The sequence below is a fragment of the Felis catus genome, chromosome C2 (assembly GCF_018350175.1).
Source record: "Felis catus isolate Fca126 chromosome C2, F.catus_Fca126_mat1.0, whole genome shotgun sequence".
Classification (NCBI taxonomy): Eukaryota; Metazoa; Chordata; class Mammalia; order Carnivora; family Felidae; genus Felis; species Felis catus.
Window position 1 is genome coordinate 48,051,510 of NC_058376.1, and position 22,152 is coordinate 48,073,661.

The following is a 22,152-nucleotide window of genomic DNA, read 5'->3' on the forward strand; positions in this document are numbered from 1 at the left end:
CCATACTTTGGCTATTGTTGATGGTGCTGCTATAAACATGGGGGTGCATGTGTCCCTTTGAAACAGCACACCTGTATCCCGTGGATAAATGACTAGTAGTGACATTGCTGGGTTGTAGGGTAGTTCTATTTTTAGTTTTTTCAGGAACCTCCATACTGTTTCCCAGAGTGGGGGCACCAGCTTGCATTCCTACCAGCATTGCCAAAGAGATCCTCTTTCTTCGCATCCTCGCCAACATCTGTTGTTGCCTGAGTTGTTAATGTTAGCCATTCTGACAGGTGTGAGGTGGTATCTCATTGTGGTTTTGATTTGTATTTCCCTGATGATGAGTGATGTTGAGCATTTTTTCATGTGTCGGTTGGCCATCTGGATGTCTTCTTTGGAGAAGTGTCTATTCATGTCTTTTGTCCATTTCTTCACTGGATTCTTTGTTTTCTGGGTGTTGAGTTTGATAAGTTCTTTATAGATTTTGGATACTAACCCTTTATCTGATATGTCATTTGCAAATATCTTCTCCCATTCTGTCGGTTGCCTTTTAGTTTTGCTGATTGTTTCCAAGCCTTTTTTTCCTTTGTTTTCATGGTAGCTATGTAAATATTTTCTGTCTGGAAGAATATTTCGAATTTGGAAATGTATGTGAAACACAAGTTTACCACATTTTTAGTTTTTAAAAATTGTCTAGATGCTCCAGAATCCATCTGAGTTTGCACAGTCAGTAAAATCTTTGCTGGAAGCACAGAAGCAGTCCATCGAATCCGGCTCCATTGCTGGTGGGGAGCACCTCTGTTTTATGGGCAGTGGTAGAGAGGAAGAAGACATGTACATGAACATGGTCCTGGCACACTTTTTACAGGTATGTTGACAGATTATTTCAGTTTTGCTTGGTTATTGCTGTCATCTTCAGGAAGTTCTCATAGGTTAATTTGTACTGTTATCTATATTGTCAAATTTATATGAAGTTTTTCTTTACAGCTTACAAGTTTTCTGTCTTGCCAAGAAAGGACTTCTTGAGATTTTTCTTACATGTTTCTATGATTTACTTTTTATGCTTAAGTGTTGAATCGTCTGGAATTTATTTTTGTGTAATAAGTGAGGTAGGAATAAAAAAAATAAAATCTTTTCCCAGATAGCTAACCAGTTGTGCTATCACTTTGAAATAGCACCTTAAAAAAATTTTTTTAACGTTTATTTTTGAGAGAGAGAGAGAGACAGAGACAGAGACAGAACACAAGTGGGGGAGGGGCAGAGAGAGAGGGAGACACAGAATCCAAAGCAGGCTCCAGGCTCTGAGCTGTGAGCACAGAGCCCGACATGGGGCTCGAACTCATGAACCATGCAATCATGATCTGAGCCGAAATTGGATGCTTAACTGACTGAGCCACCCACCCAGGCGCCCCGAAATACCACCTTTTTAATTCCTCAGTGCACAGGCGCCCCGAAATACCACCTTTTTAATTCCTCAGTGCATCAGGATCTATTTCTGGATTATTCTGTTGGGTTGCTGTTTATGTCTGTTCATTCCCTAGTACTTTTTACAGTAACTGCATAATTCAGTTTAATATATTTACTTTGAAATAGAATAAATATACATGTATATTCATTATACTTGGCCATCTTTCCTTTTTGTGTTTGAATGTTGTCTAATTTGTATCAGTGATTTTATGCAGCCTGTTCCTCTATGTTCTCTACAAAACCTCTCTCAGTGATGGCTCTTTCTTCATAAAAATAATTGTTAGGTATTCTTTGGTATTTTATACATTAAAGTCTTCATTTTATATGACCCTGACTTACGTAATTAGCAAGACCATAGGCATGGTGTTGCACTAGTTACTAAATTTGGATCCATTTCTGTTCATGTTGTACTTTACTGGCAATCTGCTTTGAGAAAGTAAGTCTAAAGGAAAGAATCCTTAAAAGACAAAACACGAGAAGGAACAAGGTATATGGGGGAAGGGTTGTAAGATAATTTTATACCTTATTAAAGGAGAGATTTTAGAAACTTACACAAAATAACAAAAATAGGGTCTCAGATTCATTTTACTTACAAATTAATTGGCCTATTTTAAAAATGCTCTGGTGTAAACTATAGATTGTGAACATTAACATACCACATGGCAAGAATTTGAAATATTGTGAACTTATTTTTTATAACTCAAGTTCTTGATGTGGTTTTAGAAAGTTTTCCCCCAACTTTTATCATGGAAATTTTCAAACAAAATCAAGAGTACATAGAGTTGAACCATATAAACTCTTTATAAAGACATAAAACCACATTGTCGTTATACTTTATTATAAAAAAACCTAACTATTGTTCAAGTTTCTCTGATTTTCCCAGGATCCAAAACAAGACATTCTGCTTGGTTGACATCCTTTAAATCTCTTTTAATGTATAGGTTCCCTTTCCTAATTTTTTTTCCTTGCAGATATTTGTTGGAAAAACTGGGTACGTTATCTTATAGTGGGTCCCCCACCTACTAGATTTTGCTAATTGCATTCACATGGTGGTGTTTATCAGATTCTGTCCCTGGTATTTCCTCTAAGTTGGTAATTAGATCTAGAGACTTGATCAGATTACTTTTTTGGGAGGGGGGGCGGACAGGAAGTCCTGGGTGGTGTGAACTTTGGTCAGGAGGTATGTACTGCCCATATCTTTCTTTTTTGTCTCTTTCTCTGTCAGTGCACATTAGATCCATTAATTTTTATAGTAGTTTGTAAAATGGTAACATTCTATTATTTCTTATTCATAATTAGCTAGAATAATTGTTTTTATATTTCCTTTTTATAAAAGATACAACATATTTTGAAATCTTTTAAAAATCACTCTAATTATATCTAAAAATACAATTAACTGATTTTAGTTTGACTTGTTATTATATTATTGGAACTATAATACAGATAAAATCACAGTCTTGATAGGAGCCATGAGGTTGTCTCCTTCTTTCCACCAAGCGCCAGACCTTACAGTATACAAGGTAAATGTATGTATCTCTCTATACCAGAGTCCCAGATGTCAAAGAAAACAAAAAGTCCAGAAACTTAATATATAACTATGTATAACATGTGTCAGTGTTTATAGGGCTATAGAGGTTTTGATTAAATTGCATTTTGGAATAATTTAAATTCTATTTTTGCTACAGAAAAACAAAGAATATGTAAGCATTGCCAGTGGAGGCTTTATGGGTAAGGATTTAATTTATTTGTTGCTTTGCTTCCATTTCTCAGAGGAAATTATATCACCAGAGCTGATTGGGAGTGACCAGATTAGTTAGTGGATAAACTCTCTCTTCAGACATTCTGTATGTTCGAAAAGGGAAAGCCAGCAGGACATATAGATAACAGATAAACATAATAGACAATTGAAATGAGCAAATATTTAATGGAAGACTAATTCAGTAGATATGTTTAATGAGCTTGTATTTGTAAAAAGTATTTTTGTAAAGAGGCATGAAAAACTGTCTACATGGTTTGTCTTTGTGGAGAAGGTGCAATAGATAGGACTGGGAAATGGGTAAGAGGAATACTTTTCATACTCTTTGCTTGTTTCATTGTTATTTTGTTTTTGAAATACTTGAAAGTATTAGCTGCTAAAAAAATATTGGCTGAATGGAATAAAACAAATAAGCTGATGTTTTCAAATCTTCAGACCAATATCTGACAATCCAGGATGGTAAAATAACAGAAAATCTCTGCAAGCAAGTATTTGAGAATTTATGAAGGATTAGGTCAGGATAAAAAGATTTAAAAATAGCCTGTCTTTTTTGCAAATTGTATTTTTTAAGGGTACAAACTTGTGACTAAAAGATGAGTAAGTCCTAGAGTACTGTAAGTGTAGTGAACGTAGACAACAGTATTATCATAACCAAACTTGCAAAGAGACTAAATCTTAATTATTCCCACCATGAAGAAATGGTAATTATGTGATCTGATAGAGGTACTAACTGTTGCTGAAATGGAAATTATGTTACAGTATGTAAATCAACATGTTAAACACCTTAAGTTTACATAGTGTTATAGGTCAAATATATTTCAATCAAGAAATAAAGAGCCTTTAATAATAAAATCAAATTAATATTTGTTGAGTAATAGAATTGAGTTTGAATCATGAGAGTCTCATAAGGATTAAGTTCTGACCTAATATAATCTTCTTGTTTTATAACTTAGAATTTTTACAGATTAGGATCTTTTTCCTCTTTGTCGATATTAACAAGGATTATGATGATTTCCTATATATCATGGCCTGATAACTCACAATCTTTGGGGCTCATACCCAGAGTGATCTACAAATGGGGTTGTTTTAATAGTGTTAAGCAAGTATTGGCCTTTAAGCCCAGTGTTTATTAGGAATTTTGACAATGATACAGAACTTGGTTATTAAACTTACTATCAAAAGTGTCTGAAAAGCAGTCTTTTATGGTATAGTCTAGGTTCCAGAAGCTTTTTTCTAATTATGAATTATTTCTTTTCCAAGAATAACCTCTCTTTTCATAGCAGCTAATGCCTTCTTTATTATGGGAAAGATTAATTGATATCTCTTTATGGTAAAACAAAAGCCACCATAGGTTTTAATTTTTTATATCATAAAAATGTTGCTGAGATTATCTCTTAATACTTCCAGAGAGGAAAGCGTCAAATTTATATATAGTTATTGTCAATTAAGAAAAACTGTAGTTGTGCAGAGGGCTTTAGAAGGAGAAGAAGGCGGCTTTCTGTAGCTTAGAGTCCTTCATTACTGAAGTGCAGAAAAAAATACCTGTAATTACATCTTTGTATCCTCTTTCATTCAGCCATGACATGTTTATTATATTCTCTGGTAACGAATCTTTCCAAAGGGGGTTGATATGTGAGTTGTTTTTTTCCCCTTCTTGTTTATTTTAAGCACTGCAACAGCACCTGGCGGATATTAATGTGGATGGACCAGAAAATGGATATGGCCATTGGATTGCTAGTACCTCAGGCTCAAGAAGCAGTATCAATTCTTCTGTTGATGTAAGTGTATGTGTAGAATGTGTCACCATATTTGGATAAATGCCCAGAAAATGTGACTATTAAGCTCACTGTAACAGAAATGGAGTCAAAATATTTCAAACACAGGGGCGCCTGGGTGGCGCAGTCGGTTAAGCGTCCGACTTCAGCCAGGTCACGATCTCGCGGTCCGTGAGTTCGAGCCCCGCGTCAGGCTCTGGGCTGATGGCTCAGAGCCTGGAGCCTGTTTCTGATTCTGTGTCTCCCTCTCTCTCTGCCCCTCCCCCGTTCATGCTCTGTCTCTCTCTGTCCCAAAAATAAATAAACGTTGAAAAAAAAAAAATTAAAAAAAAAAAAAATTTCAAACACATATAGTGAGGAGTCGTGTTATTGCATGGTTAATGTTATATGGAACAGGCCTGCACAGCTAAACTAGCCAGGAGTTCTGGAGGTCCACTTGCTGAATTCAAATTTCTCCCTGTCCAGCTGCAGTTAGGTGTCATCTAGTGACAGTTTTCTGCCCCAGCTTAAATATCAATGGAGATAATACTGAGTCCTATGACTAGCTGGGATTCTCAAGTGATCTCATTCTAGGAATCTCCCAATTAATATGAGCCAGAAGAATACTGAGGCTTACAGTCACATCTCCTGCAGACCATGTCTATACCCCTCCCTACCAGAAATGTACATGATCATAACTTCAGTCCATGCATATTTGAGAATGGGCCAGGCAGAAGAAGACAGGAACTGATTGCCAATCCCATTATATTTGATTTTTAGTTAAAGAGATGTATGTTACTGCAAGGTTTTGCTGTAGTTGGTAAATTCACTTTTCTGTGCTGCTTTGGAAATAATTGGGCAATAAGTCTTTTGTGCTTTTTCAAGAATATTTTATGTCAGTTGAATTAAATGTCATCAAATCATTTTCTTAACAAGTAAGGGTCCACATCTACCTAATGATCATTCTTTAAAACAGAAATAGAAGGAAACTATAGTACAGGTCATTGTTATTACTAGCTTAGGTTTACCGGTCTGGCTTAATGGTATTCAGGTTTTATCTCTACAACCTAACTTTTGTCATGATCTTCAGTAAGACCTTTTCAGCTCTGGTTTCTCCATCTGTACAACAGAGATGATAATAACAGAACTTTGTTCACAGTGATGTGAGGATTAAATGTGCAAGTATATGTATAGTATTGTACCTGTCACATATTTAATAGCAGTTATTATAAAATTGTAATTCATTAGATGATTACAGTTTATCTTCAGCCACATAAGTCAAAGCATATTGTCAAATTATCAGCACATAAGACTTCTCTAAGAAGTAGGTTTTCAATTTAATCTTCTTGGTATCTAAGAGCTCTTCATGTGAGATCACTATTTAATAAACATTTGCAGTATTTTTATTTTGAATAGCTAACTAGTATTCCACTGTATGGATATATTATAATTTATTCAATTTCCTGTTGTTGAATATTTTCATTGCCTTTATTTGTCTTTTTTGTGTTGTAAACATTATCTTTTTCTGATTAATTTTTGTAGTTATATATGTACATATGCCATGATTATTTGGCCCCAGAAGTACAATAACTTGATCAAAAGATTACATATCAGGATTCTTGAATTCTGCATTATTATCAAATGGCCCTTAAAAACAACATTCTTCTAATTTATATTGCCACCCACAATGTAGAAAGTAATTCTGTTCAAGTTTCTTTCTTCAGATTTAAAAAACAATGATTGAGGCTGTTAAAGAAACTGTCTTACAGATGTGTTATATTGAAAAATACCAAATTAATTTCTATATTCAGTTTAAGTTGATTTCAAATTTGGATATGGAAATAGAAATGTGGTTTTTGTGTTAATGATTTATTTCACTTAAAAATGAAAATGACATGTTTATTTTAGCATCATATGTAAGTATGAAAGATCTAAGAAAACAACTGCTATTCATATTTTCATACTTTGAAATATTTCCTTCAAATATTTTTAATGCATATGTATTTTAGTGTTTTATTTTAAAAATGGTGATCAGAGTGTACATATAGATTTATTTTCTGCTTTTTCTCACCGCTTTTTCTAACATTTTAAAATGCTTTAAAAGAAAAGGTAATGGAGATTAAGGAATACACTTGTCATGATGTGCACTGGGTGTTGTATGGGAAGTATTGAATCACTGTATTGTCCACCAGAATCTAATATTACACTATATGTTAACTAACTAGAAGTAAAATAAAAACTTAAAAAAAATTTTTAAAGCATTTTTTAAAAATTTATATAAATTTCCATCCAACAGTACTGAAGTCCTAGAGTGCTTTCTAAGTATTTCTTTCTCTTAAGTTCTGAAGAGGAATTAATGGGCAAAAGATAGGCATACTTTTTGGGGCGCCTGGGTGGCTCAGTTGGTTAAGCATCTGACTCTTGATCTTGGCTCAGGTCATCATCTCACCATTCTGATGTCAAGCCCTGCATTGAGCTCTGCACTAACAGCCCAGAGCCTGCTTGGATTTCTCTCTCTCCTCTGTACCCCTCCCCCGCTCAAATGGGTGCACTCTCTTTCTCTCTAAAAGTATAAGTAAAAAAATATATAGGCACACTTTTAAACTGACACCTATTGCCAGTTTGCCCTCTAACGAATATGGGAGCAATTCCATGAAACATTTTAAGAATTATACTCATATCTGTTATATTAGGTACATAAGGATAGTTTTCTTGAGAAAATTAAAGGTCTAAGTGAAAATATTTAAACAGCAAAATTTTACAAGGAATAAATGTTTAAAAATTTAGCTACATGAATGATATTCTGATTATACATTTGCTGATTTACATTTTATGATTGAAATTAAGAAAAGGTCAGTAACTTAATTTTTTATTGAGTAAGGAAGGTATTTTCAGACTTTACACATTTGTATGTACAACATACATCCGCATTTTTCATTTCTAACTCCCATCCCTAAAATGGTTTTACCTAGTATATTGGTTGGTTAAGGCTGCCATAACGAAATACAACCAAGTAGTTGGCTTAAATCACAGAGGTCTATTTTGTTTAGTTCTGGAGGCTGCAGATCTGGAATCACAGGGTTGGCAGGTTGGATTATGTATCCTCAGGCCTCTCTCTTTGGCTTGCAGATGCCTGCCTTTTTGGTCTGTCTGGATATACATGGTCCTGTGTATGTGGTCTCCTTCTCTTCTTGTAAGGACACCGGTCATACTGGATTAGGGCCCACCTGTATGACCTCAGCCTTAGTTTAATATCTCTGAGTACAGTCTTTATCTGAGGTGAACTAGGAGTTAGAACTTTAACATATGGACACAATTCAGTCCATAACCTCTAGATAACCTTTAGCAGTAGTGTGTCTAACAGTCATTAGGAGAACAGTTAATTCATTAGTAAGTTCTTTTTTTTTTGTTTGTTTTTTTTAGGGTGAATCTTCTAACGGCTCAAATGATAGAGGAATGAAATCACTAGTAAATAAAATGACTGTTGCTTTGAAGACGAAATCTGTTAATGTCAGGGAAAAAGTTATCAGTTTTATTGAGAACACATCAACTCCTGTGGACCGGTGAGTTGCTTATATGGTATGAGTTTATGATGGGTAACTAAAGACATGTGTCTTAATAGTAAATGATAGTTGAATTGAATATGTTCTAGAAAAGAATCAAAGTACATTTTTTAATTGGATAATTTCAGTTTTCATTGTAATTGCAAAGATGTCCTTTATTGCTATAACACTTGACTGCAAAGATTTCTCTTCCCCTACTGCTCAGAATAAAAATCAAATAATGATTCTGCCCTTTTATGCCATTCATTAAAAAAAATATTAAGATGCCATTATATGCATTATTCTTCATATAGTAGCTGTTTCCCACATGTCAAATGGATGGGAATCATCTACTAAATGCAGTAATCTCAAAGCAGGAAACTCTTCTCCTCCTCCAGGAATTTATAACCTAGAAAATTTGTTCATGCTAAATAAAGCAGAAACCTATTTTCTTTCTTTCTTTTTTAAAATTAATCAATTAATTCATTTTTAAAGTAATCTCTACACCCAACATGGGGCTCGAACTCACAACCTGGATGCTTGCTCCACTGACTGAGCCAGCCAGTTGCCCCAGAAACCCATTTTCTTAAATTTAAGAGTTTAGCTCTTCATAGAATTTTGTCCACAGAATATAAGTGACATCTGTTTTCCCACGAATTACAAATGAAGGACACAGTTTGATAAATTTAAGAATGTCTGCTACAGTGTTTCTTATTGGAACTGAGAGTCCATAATGTTTTCTCCTCCACATATTAGTCTAATTCATCTTTCTTGTTGTACAGTTCAAAACTAATGTAATAATTCCAGCATAAAACTTATTTCTAAGAAGATCTGGTCTTGAAAATGTGTGATATTAATTTCACTTTCTTATTTTGCAGTATCCTAGGAAAGTTGAAATATTTGACTTTAAGAATTGAATGTTAGGATTTTACTGTTGTTACTTTATTAGTTATAGTACCTATGCATACAAAAGTACATTTCCCCCCATTTAGTAAATAGCAAGGAAGAATGGATTATTTTCACAAATCCAAAAAATTTGTACCTGTCTAAAATGGTCAACTCATAAATAATATTAAAGTGTTTTATCAAGCCTGAAAGTCTTCTTTGCTCATTAAAATTATGTCTGTTCTCAAAAGCCTATAACTTTTTTACTTTCAGTACATTCTGGGTTAGAGTACTATTGCTACATTTGGTAGCATGAACATTTAACATTTTATTTTAAAATGAACAAGTGATAACTCTGACTTTAAACTGGCTTTTCTTCATTTTTCTTTGTACTTGGGATGATCAAAACATTTTCTTTATAATGTATGCTCTGGGTTAGAAAAAGTGATTATACTATATTTTTGTTTTAAAGCTGTTGTATTTTTAATAATCATTTTGTTCTGTCCTCTACCTCAATTTGCTATAGAATGTCTTTCAATCTTCCTTGGCCAGACAGAGCATGTACAGAGCGGTAAGCCAATGAGTAGAGCAGCTTTACGGGACCATCCTTTTCTTTAGCATGCCTCATGCTGTCTATAAGCCTCACACTGTCTTGGCTTAAATTTGATGCAGCTGTTTTCAAATGCTGAATTTTTCTTATTCTGCTTTTAGGAATGTGTGATATTGATTGAGCTGTATTTGTTTTTTGGCTTGATCATTTTAATTTTTTTTTCCTTGCATGCTTCTTTATATTTCCCATTCCTCAGATGAAAATCAAGTACATTCAAATCCAAGAACTTCATAAAACCTGCAGTTTTTATTCTGAAAGAGAGGAGTGAAACAAAGAAAATAATTAGTCTCAGAGTTGGCAGAGTGTTAGCATTGGAGATCATGTATTTCTATTTCCTGCCCTAAGAGTATAGAGTATTATCGCACCTAACAAAGGGCATTGTTCATAGTTCAAAATTGTTGTTAATTCAAGTATATTATGTAATTTTATGATTTTTCTAAAAGATTTTTCTTAATTAGATTTGTATATTTAGGTTGGTGACTTCACATATTTAAATCAGTTCCAAAGAACCACAATTCTTTAGTTTTCCATGAAAGAAATTAGGTCATGGTGGACATGTTAATGTATAATCCATCCCTTCTCTGTCCCTAGTAACATGTGGTACTTGTCATTAGATTATAGAAGTCTAAAGTTTAAAAATCTACTGAACCTTCAATTAGGGTGCACAGAAGAACTCTACTAACTTAATACCTTTATATAGCTTTGTAGTTTTTATACCTACAGCATTTTTCTGCAGTTTATTTTGTTTTTAACTTTATTCTGAAAGAGAGAGAGAGAGAGAGAGAGAGAGAGAGAGAGAGAGAGAGAGAGAGAGAGAGAGAGAGAATCCCAAGCAGGCTCCATGCCATCAGTGCAGAGCCCAACATGGGGCTCAATCCCAAGAACCATGAGATCATGACCTGAGCCAAATCAAGAATCAGACACCTAACCAACTGAGCGACCAAAGTGCCCCATTAAGCAGTTTAAATTAGAATATCAATTACAGCAATATCTATGGAGATTTTAAAAGAAATTCTAGTTGTATTTTAAATATAAATTAAGCTTTGAAATTATGGAGTTGAATTTTTCTTTAGTCATTTCAACGTTTTCAGTGACTAGAAGTAACATTTTTAAAAGCACTAGTTCACTGTTAACTTAGTGGTAAGAGTTTTTATTTACTGTAACTATTCCTGCACAATGCCAATTACAGAGCTTCTATTACAATTTTACCTGAGACTATTTTAAAGGCATTTGCTTGTTTTAAAATTATAATCTGTTTGTGAATCATCTTTCTACCTTTTCTTGTTATAGGACCATTGAATTAGTCTAATTTTAACTCCCAGGTTTTCTCCCAAATTCTTAAATTTATAAAAATTTAACTTATTTTATCTGATCTACAGGTAAATATATCTATTTTGAAAATAGAATTTAGTGAAAAGTTAGAATTGGGTTTCTTTCTGAGCTCAGTAAATAAATTAGAACCTGGTCAAAATATGTTATAGATGTTTCTGTTGTTACTTCAACTAAAAAAGTATAAATACACTGCTTTTTAAAAAGAGTCCAGACAGTGAATTTCATTAATTTTTAAATTGTTCTAAATGTTTAATTTTGAGAGAGAGAGAGAGAGAGACCGAGTACAAGTGGGGGAGAGGCAGAGAGAGAGAGGGAGACACAGAATCCAAAGCAGGCTCCAGGCTCCTAGCTGTCAGCACAGAGCCTGAAATGGGGCTTGAACCCCATGAACTGCCAGATCATGACCTGAGCTGAAGTTGGCGCTTAACGGACTGAGCCACCCAGGCGCCCCAAATTTCATTAATTTTTAGCCAATATTTAAGAAGTAATAACCCAGTAATCTTTAGCAATCTTTATAAAAACTGCCTTGTATTATAAATGTAGATCAATAATGATTAGTTTTTTTAAAACTTTTCACTTTGCATACTTGAATTCTGGTTCATGCATTTACTATAAACATTATCCTTGTTACTTTCGACATTACATCGGTTTAATTATGCTTTAATGTCAGGAGAGAACCAATAATTTAATCATAAATTTTTATAATCTAGATGGCACTAAAGTATTTTTAGACAAAGCTGTATTATCTTTGTCTTTTATAAGTAGGCTGATTCTGAGTTTCATAGGTATTTGAATTATTTATTTCACTTTATCTAATGAGTATAGTTTGATAGTTTACTGGATAACTTTACATTAGATATGTTTTAACATAAAATAAAATGATTTTATGATTTAACTTAAACTGTAAATTATGTATTGATTAGTTTCTAATTCCCAAAGAATGTTATACATTTAGCTCTCATTGTTTTTTCTAGTAAGTGTTCCATTGAGGAATGTTTTGGGAGAAGTAAGGATTTAAGTAAGCCTCATTGAACAAAATTAGGTTATGATAAGATTTTGATTGATGATATGTATTATTTAAAATACATATTTTATCTCTATATTCTGGAAAGATTGAATTTAAGATTAAAGACGTGTAACCCCAATTTTTTCCATGTTGGACTATCTCTTGATATATGATCAATCAATCAATAAATAAAAATAAGCCAGTTTTTCTTCATTGTAGATAATCTTGATGGGACTTTTATCTTACAAATATACAGTGCTTTTCCCACAAAAACATGTATTTTGTTGAAATATTTTAATTTTTCTTCTTGGTTTGTTTGAGATTACCTGGAAAGTACTGAGGTATAAATTTTTATAGTAAAAAGAGGTTATACTTCCTGCAAGAACTAATCAGGTTTATTGTTTATGCTTCTGCCACTTGAAAAAGAAAGGCAGATTAATTTTCATGGTTTATTTACATTTATGTAAAAGAACTAGTAGCATGTTAGTTTCTATTAAAGCAAAAGTAATAGTAAAAAAAAAGAGGATTATAATGTGAGCATTGGGTAATATATAGAATTGTTGAATCATATTGTACAACTGAAACTCTGATTTAAAAAAATGGGAGGAAAAATCCCATTTTATATCCCCCCAAAACCCCCCAAAAATATTTGCCCCATATAAGAAAACCTTAACACCCCTCCTAGAATTGGAGTATTCAGTTCCATAGTCTATTTTACCTAACAGACATGTGCATAGTACTAGCTAGATGCCAGGCATTGTTCTAAGAGCTTTACAAAATATTAACTAATTTAATTCTCACAGTAACCTTGAAGGGTAGGTACTGTTGTTAACTACCACTTTACAGATATGAAAATAGAATCACAGAGAGGTTAAATGACTTCCCTAAAGCTACACAGATCTAAGCACTAGTTCTAATATGAATAATAAAATTGTTTTAAAACTTAATTTTTACAGATTGAAAACATTCAGCCTGTCAAGACATTATGCCACTTTTGCTAACATAATTTCCTATCTTGTTACAGTTTCCTTAACATAGATAGCTATTCTAAAGCTGGGTGGTATATGGGGGTGAGGAACAAAGAATGTATACATTTTGTATAAATATTCAAATGATACTTGGTAAAAATCTTCGGTTAACTTCTTAAGTGATAATTTCCCCTCTAAAATTCTTTGAATATAGGCATGTGAGCAGCAGTGACAGAGTGGGCAAGCCTTACCGTGGTGTAAAGCCTGTTTTCAGCATTGGGGATGAAGAAGAATACGACACAGGTGTAGTAATACACTTATCTGTAGATGCTTTCCTTAGGCACCAGGAATGACTATAGAGATCATTCTGAGACTAGCTGAACTTAAAAAAAAAAAAAAGACACAATGAAATTCTGTAGATGAGATTGGAGAGTCTGTTCTTTTTTCCTAAGAGTTTTTTCTAGTTTTTTTCCTAAGAGTTTGGTTTTAGACCTCTTAAGTTATGCCTGTTAGAATTCAAGCAGAAATGCTGAGTAGGCATTTGATTATAGGAGTCTTTAGATGAAGAGAGACGGTCTAATAACGTGGTGCTGATCTGGGAATTATCCGTGTTGAAATAGTATTTAAATCCATGGGATTTTATTTAAATCCCCTTGATCCACCCACCTGGGAGATTGAGAGCTGTGGGACTAAAGTTCAGGGAATTCCAAAATGGAGACATCTGGAAAGAGCTTTTTTAAATTCGAGGTAATATCCTAAAAGGCCACAAGGTGGGGATATTGTACCAGGCAAATTGTATCATCGTCTATGGTTGTCTTTATATTTTTAAAAATGATTTATTACTTTGCTTCATAATGCTGCTGCCAAGATTACCCTGGTTAAGTAATAATAACGAATGTTAATCTGTGTATTGGGTTAGAAAAAATAAAGCAGTAAATCAATGTAGCAAATAAAAGAAAAAAACCTTCCCAAATTTCTCCTTGTTTTTTCTACTTAGTAATACATGCTGTATATTTTCCATCTCAGCCCATATTCCACCTTAGTTCTCTTTCTATCACATAAACACACCATAATTTATTTAATCAGTCTTTCAAAATTCACACTGGTAGTTTTTCAGGTTTTTTGTTTGTTTCAAATGGCAATAGATATTTTTATACATAACTATCTGAACTTTTGTAAGTACACACAGAGGCTGTATTCTTAGCAGTAAGATTAATACATTATAGGGAGCCACATTTGACATTTTAATAAATATTTACAAAATCACCTTCCTAAAAACTTGCATTGAGGTAAATGAAATTTTCTGTGTGCTATTTCTCATTGTTTCTTTTTCTCCTCTCCCTTCTATTTTTGTTGCTATCTTCCTGTTATTTATCAGTCTGTCCCTGAATATTTCGGCTCCTTTCTTTAATAACTTTCATTTCAACTCTTTTAATTCCCAAGATGCAAATGGATGGATAAATTATAGTATACATACATGTGCCATATATTTATGCATATATTTGTATTTGGGAAATTGTACAGTAATGAAAATGAGAACACTAGAGCTATGTGTATCAACATGTATAAATTTTACAGTGTTCAGAGTGAAGAAGCAGTTGCAGAAGAATACAGTTGAAAGGTCTACTATTTATATAAATGTTACTGCTACTGTAGAGATTTTTACTTATTTATCCAAGGATGGATTTTTGTTGTTTTTCTTAAAGTCAAAAAGCAGCAAGAGAAAAAGAACTCTAACATCTTTGCCCTCAAGATAGATGCTTATTATTGGACAATTTAGCCATCTTTCTATAGTCTAGAGATTAGAGTCCTGTTACATAAAGCAAAAAAGTTGAAATTCCTCAGGCAGTGTAGTCTTTAAAAAATTTATTTACATTATTTATTTTTTGTTTTATTTTTTTAAATCTTTGACAGGGAGAGAGAGACAGAGCATGAGCAGGGGAGGGGCAGAGAGAGAGAGAGAGAGAGGGAGACACAGAATCCAAAGCAGGCTCCAGGCTCTGGGCTGTCAGCACAGAGCCCGACGTGGGGCTCCAACTAACGGACTGTGAGATCATGATCTGAGCTGAAGTCGGGTGCTTAACTGACGGAGCCATCTAGGCACAGTTACTTACTTACTTACTTTATTTATTATTTAAATTTTTTTTTTAAATATTTATTTTCGAGAAAGAGAGAGACAGAGCATGAGCAGGGGAGGGGCAGAAAGAGAGGGAGATGCAGAATCTGAAGCAGGCTCCAGGCTCAAGCTGCCAGCACAGAGCCCAACGTGGGGCCCGAACTGACAAACCATGTGATCATGACCTAAGCTGAAGTTGGATGCTTAACTGACTGAGCCACCCAGGCTCCCCTATTTATTTTTTATTTAAGTATAGTTGACACACAGTGTTACAGGGTATTCTTAGTATTTTCACCTGACTTTCTTCCCGTGTAGCCTAATGCTTCATAATATTTCTGTATTATGCCAGTGGCATAAGGAAACATAGTAACAGGATTTGAATTGTTTTTTTCTTTTCCCCCAACCTGTATGCTTAAAATACTCAATTTTTTTTTCCTGGCTATTAAGGAATGTCTCATTTTTAAAGTTGGTAATTCCCACTTTTAACCTTTAAACTCTTTCAGATGAAATTGACAGCTCTTCAATGTCAGATGATGACAGAAAAGAGGTTGTAAACATTCAGACTTGGATAAACAAGCCAGACGTCAAGCATCATTTTCCTTGTAAAGAAGTGAAAGAAAGTGGACACATGTTTCCTAGGTACTTTTTTAAATGCCTTCTTCAGAAGTAAAATTAAATTTGGGGAATAAAAAACTTAACCACAGGAGAAATTTTCTTTAAGTACAATAAGATATAATTTTCCTTTGTCAACTTGTATTATGTGTCTTGATTTTTAAAATATTTTTAATGTAATTTTTTATTTTGAAATACTCTAAAAAGTTGAAGAAACAGTACATTGAACATCTTTATAAGCCTCTCTCAATTCACGATTTTAATTTCTTTTTGTTTTTCCAATCTATTTATATATCTAGTTATAGACACACATACACATACAGTTCTCTCTTTTCAAGCCATTCAGAAGAATCTTACAGATATGACCCTTAACCCCCCAAAATGCTTTAGTGTAAATCTCCCAAGAACATGAGCATTCTCTTATACAACTTCAATAGCATTATGACTTTTTTTAAAATAGCATTATCACTCTTTAAAAACTTTAAAATGAACATCATTCAACATACATGTCACACTCAGATTTTTCATAGTGCCCCCAAAGTATTATTTATAGTCGTTTTTTTCCTTTTTGATCCAATAGCTAGTCAGGGTTCCCGCATTGTATTTGCCTGTCAATCTATTTAGTTTCAGCCGGTGTGCAACACTACTTCTGCCTTTACCACCATCTCCCCTTTTCTGCATGATGAATGAATCTTTTGAGGCTAGGCTGTGTATTCTGCAGAGTGTCCTGCATTTTGGACTTTTATAGTTTTACTGCACAGTAAAACCTTGGTTTGCGAGCATAATTTGTTCTGCAAACAAGTTTGTAATCCAGAGCACTCGTGTATCAAAGCGAATTTCAGGAACCATTGGCTCAGTTGTGATCATGTGATGTTTGGCATCATGTACTACTCGTAAGACATCGCTCATTTATCAAGTTACGATGTATTAGAAAGGTTTGCTCGTCTTCTGGGACACTCACTGAACAAGTTACAATCCAAGATTTTACTGTATTACACAAAAGTGTATGAGTATATCATTGCATTACATTAAAAGTGAGCTAAGACACAGGGAGGGGGTGTGTTAATAACACCATGCCCATTTTACCTTCAAGATCCAGTTACAGAATATTATAAAATATGTAAGACAGCCCAACTATTGCTTAGTGGTCTTTGATGTAAAGTATACACTATGGTATAATGACTGAGAGTAGTTTATGAATATAGGCAGTATTGTGAAAAAGTTTCAAAAGGACTGTATTCCATATACCATATAGAATAGATTCTAAAAATATTATTTTAATGATTTCTAATAGTATTGTACTTTTTATTACATAAAATAGAAACTTTGCTCTTAAACAGTTACAGGATTTCCTATTAATAAAATGTTAATTTTCCATACAACTAAAGGAAAATTAAGAACTTTTATTGGGTAGTTTATTTGTTTATAGATGATTCATTTTAATTCAAAAGTAATTTCATCTGGAGTTGAATATTTTTTTGGTTGAAGTAACAGCTGTTTTGCATGACGTGTCTAAAATTCTTTTTGTTGTTTAATGTGTTTTTTTTTTTTGCCTCTTAAGTCATCTGTTGGTTACTGCAACACACATGTACTGTTTAAGGGAGATTCTTTCACGGAAAGGATTGGCTTATATACAGTCTCGACAAGCACTAAATTCCGTAGTTAAAATTACATCTAAAAAAAAAGCATCCTGAGCTAATTACTTTCAAGTATGGAAATAGCAGTGCTTCAGGAATAGAAATCTTGGCAATTGAAAGGTAAGATTTTCTTAGAATGGTATTATCTGAATTATTGAATTAGTTCATTATTAAACACAGTTTGTTTCTCTCTTTTGGAGAATAGATGGTGGCATAGGCTACTTGAGCCACTTTTAATTAGTATTCTTTGCTTATCTTTTTCTTCCATACCCTTAATCATATGTCAATTAGTTATTAACACATGGTTTCAGTAAGTTTCATAGCTAATTTCATTAACTTTTTGACAGAAGGGTCCTTATACTATTGCTGCACTAAATGCTGGTTTATCAAATAAGAAGCTTGTCTCAGAATATAAGTCAGTGTTTCTACTTCCGTTCATCAAAAAATTCTTCTTTTGAAAAAGTATCCGTGAAGTAAGCAACGTGCTGAGTGTTATATTTAATTTACAATCTGGCACAAACTCCTTATCTTATTGTGGACCCGTGACAAAACAGTTCATGGATGGGCATCAAGGGCCATAGGACCTCACTTATCTGGAAACTAAACCATCTTTATAATCCTATAAAAATGTGAAGCCCAGAGGAGTTGAATGACTTCCAAATCCTCACACCTTGCTTGTGACAGGACCAAATGGAGCTGTCCTGACTCCAGATCTCTGGTTCCTTCCATTTGGCTATGAAGAGTCATCAGCTTGCACACTTAGATTTTCTTTCTTTCAAAATATGCTTTCATGTATTGAAATAAGTTATGGGGAGTAAATATGAGGGTATGTCTGCTGGCTTTGTAGGTTAGGGGAAGCTTTGCATTGGAAGTGTCACCTAAGCTGAGGCCTGAAGGGAAAACAATTTATGTTAATATATATGTATATTTTTCCCCCCTTAGGTATTTGATTCCAAATGCAGGAGATGCTACTAAAGCCATTAAACAACAGATCATGAAAGTTTTGGATGCTTTGGAAAGTTAATATAAGAGAGAATTATTTCAAAAGAAATTAAGGCAACCAAGAGAAAGAAACATGGACATACTTTCCGGATTGCGTACTAACAGAAGACCTTTCATTTGCTCATGGGGGTGCTTGAATTGCAGGTCTAAGTGTAAATTATTATAATCAATTTCTAGACAGTTAAAATTTTACTTAAATTTTCTTTTGCATTTTCGGTTTTGTAAAATGATTTATAAAGGTCAGTTATTAAATGACTTTGAGGTAACTGACCCTCTACCCTTGTGAACTAAGGGTACAGAATGCAGTTCTGTTTTGAAGAGCTGTGTTTTAAAAGGGAATATGCATCACTTTCAGATTTAAAAACATCCATGCACATATATACTTGCAATGTCTTCACTGAAAATTAGAGATAGAGTTAGTTGAAGAGACCCCTTTAATTGCTACATTTAGTTTTATCCACTTGGCAGTATCAGAAACTGAAAGTATTACATAGATTAATAATTAGCTTGCTGTTCCTGTTCTTAAAAAATGTGAAATGTTTTTAACGAAGCAGATAAAGATTCCAGCCAACCCAGAAATGCAGTCCAGCTAGTGAAATGTTGGAGTATCAGTTTCTAAATCATCTTTTCCCATTAGCTAATGATTTGAACACTGAGTGCTTCAGATCTTAAACTTCATCCTACTGGTTTCTAAGGAACGGTTAAAATTATAAGTAGGTAGGCGTATTAAGATTAAAATAAACATTTGGGGGACAGAGTTGTATCTATAAAAATGTCATTGGTCTTTATTACAAGTGGAATATTTGATTTGGGATATTTCAGAACAGCTGTTGTGCACACATTGATTTATCCTTACTGAGATTATGGTCTGTGACCACAGCGAATATCCACTTAAATAAAAGCCAAATAATCAGAGAGCTATATAAACTACAATTGTTTTATCAGCTCTTTCTGAAATTTCTTACTCTTCTTTGGTTTTTGTGTTCTGTTCCAGTGGTTCGAAACTATTTTTATGTTCTTAATCTGACAGAACTAAAAGGTGATCTGCTTTACTTTGCAGCTTTCTCAATTTAATTTATTGAGGTCTATATAAGACACATCTGGTGAGAGAAATCGGGAACATGTTTGGGGCTATGGAAGGACTCCTTATAAAGTCTTTTTGGGAAGTAGCAAATCCTAACAATCTGCTATGTCCTAAAACGCAATGGATTATCTCTAAGGGGTTTATAGGAAAAAATATTTAGATGTACACTGTTTATAGCCAGTTATTTTAATTTACTTAATGGAAATCAAGCGAATAACAGGCAACATAGTTCAAGATATTTTATTCTAATATCTAAATAAAAGCAGTTTCTTGAGTGGTTGAAGACATTTGCGTGAAATTGCACCTGGTGCATACTATATTTATGACTTTACCCACAACGGTTGTGTTGCTTTCTTTTTCTTTTCTTTTTTTCTTTCTTTTTGGTGCCCCCTTTACAAATGCCGTGAAGTCTCCATTTTTTGCCCATTTCAGCCATGGGACTTTTTTCATAATATTAATGTAAAGATGTTTGTGTTACTGTTTATAAAATTACAATTGTAAATAAACCAATACAATTTGCTCAGAACTTTGTTCTTAATGACAATCTCTCTCCCTCTCCCTCCCTCCCCCCGCCCCCATTTGCAAATCTGTGTAGATAACACAAAATTAGAAATTTGAGGACTATCCTTCAGTGGAATTTAATGTTCAGGTTTTAAGTTTGAAAGTATTAGATTCCTGTTTGTGTTCATCTGTATAGGGAGGGGGAAAGAGTTAGTTTAAAACTAATGACATTAAATTCCACATGAATAAATTACTACCTTTAACCACTTAAATTCTCAGAACTTTAGTTTCTTCTTCTGAAATAACATCACAGTTACTAATCATGAGTATGAAATAAAAATACATTTTGTTGATTGTACTAGGCACTTACAAGGCTGCTCATCCTTCCTTAACTGGCCCACTAAGTACAGAACTAGAATTCACTATGGGATACTCACCTCTTACTGACTCTCAAGGATTGCAGAGTTTGCAACATTATGAGATTGTTACTATTTTCTGTGTTTCCAAGATTAGAAAACCAAGGCTGAAAGAAATTGAGTTAATGAAAGGGAAGGTATCCCCTCTTCCCTCCCTACTCCCTGAGAATTATCACCTAAGATAACGAATCACTTCAGGGCACCTGGGTGGCTCAGTCAGTTAAGTGTCTGACTTTGGCTCAGGTCATGACCTCACGGTTCACAAGTTCCGAGTCCTGCATCGGACTTTCTGCTGACAGCTCAGAGCCTGCTTCAGATTCTGTATCTCCCTCTCTCTCTCTCTGTCCCTCCCCCACTTGCTAGTGTGCTCTCTTTCAAAAAGAAATAAACATTAAAAAATTGTTGAAATATAACCTACATACCATAAAGTTCACCTTTTTGAAGGGTCTACAAAGTGCTTTTTAGCAAATTCAGAGTTGTGCAATCATCACAACTATTTAATTTCAGAACATTTGGTTGCTCAAAAAAGAAACTCCTACCCATTAGCAGTTACTCCCCTTTTCCCTCCAGTCCTTGGCAGCTGCTAATTTCCTGTCTGTCTTTGTGGATTTGCCTCTTCTGGACATTTCATGATAAAAGGAATCATTACAACAAGTAGCTTTTGTGTCTGGCTTATTTCACTTAGCATGATGTTTTCAAGCATCATCCATGTTGTAGCATGTGTCAGAATTTCGTTCCTTTTTAAGGCTGAAGAATATTCCATTGTATGGATATATCACATTTTATTTATCCATTCATCACTCGATGGACACTTGTGCAAAGCTCTAAGCCCAATTTGGTAATTCCCAAGTTTGATCTTTTGTTTGGAGTACCATACATTCCTCTAAGATCTCATCCACTTTGACAGTTTCTGTTCTTATTGTGGAGATGATTCCAATTCTAATTTTCAGCCCTTCATCTATATTAGTCATTTGTATAACTACCTCACCCTGAAAAATTGAACTTAGCCCCCCCCCCCCGACTGCTATATGAAGAGTGATTGGAGGATAAGATGCTGAGGGAAAGGAGGCCAGTTAAGTTGCCTAAAAGCAGTCTCCCCAAAATGAGAAAGACCTAGCCATGAATGGTGGTCACAAGGACAGAAAAGGAGGCAGCAATCAAGGGGTACTGCAGGAAAGTAAGAAGGGCCCTGTTCTTAACCAGAGATGGAGGAGAAAAGACTTGAATGATACAGAAGTGATTTAGATTTTCCAGGGGAGGGCATGAGGCGTTAGGAGAATTGGAAAACAGCATAAATGGTGATGCCTATATGTAAGAGGAAAGCTGGGAGAAGCTCTTTTATTTTTTAATTTTTTTCTAATTTTATTTGTGAGAGACAGAGACAGCATGAGTGGGGGAGGAGCAGAGAGAGAGGGAGACACAGAATCCGAGGCAGGCTCCAGGCTCCGAGCTGTCAGCACAGAGCCTGACGTGGGGCTT

General features: G+C 34.2%; 1 protein-coding gene across 1 annotated transcript in view; it reads left to right on the plus strand.

Annotated features, from left to right (window-relative positions):
- The window catches only part of TBC1D23 (TBC1 domain family member 23), a 59,296-nt gene extending 39,014 nt beyond the window's left edge, over positions 1–20,282 (plus strand). The window contains 10 exon segments of the mRNA XM_003991580.6: positions 683–853; positions 3,138–3,180; positions 4,877–4,986; positions 8,386–8,525; positions 9,916–9,960; positions 13,520–13,608; positions 15,925–16,060; positions 17,595–17,709; positions 17,711–17,790; positions 18,613–20,282. Coding sequence (XP_003991629.1) covers positions 683–853; positions 3,138–3,180; positions 4,877–4,986; positions 8,386–8,525; positions 9,916–9,960; positions 13,520–13,608; positions 15,925–16,060; positions 17,595–17,709; positions 17,711–17,790; positions 18,613–18,694 — 1,011 coding nt within the window. The 3' untranslated portion in view covers positions 18,695–20,282.
- Positions 20,283–22,152: the final 1,870 nt, after the last annotated feature.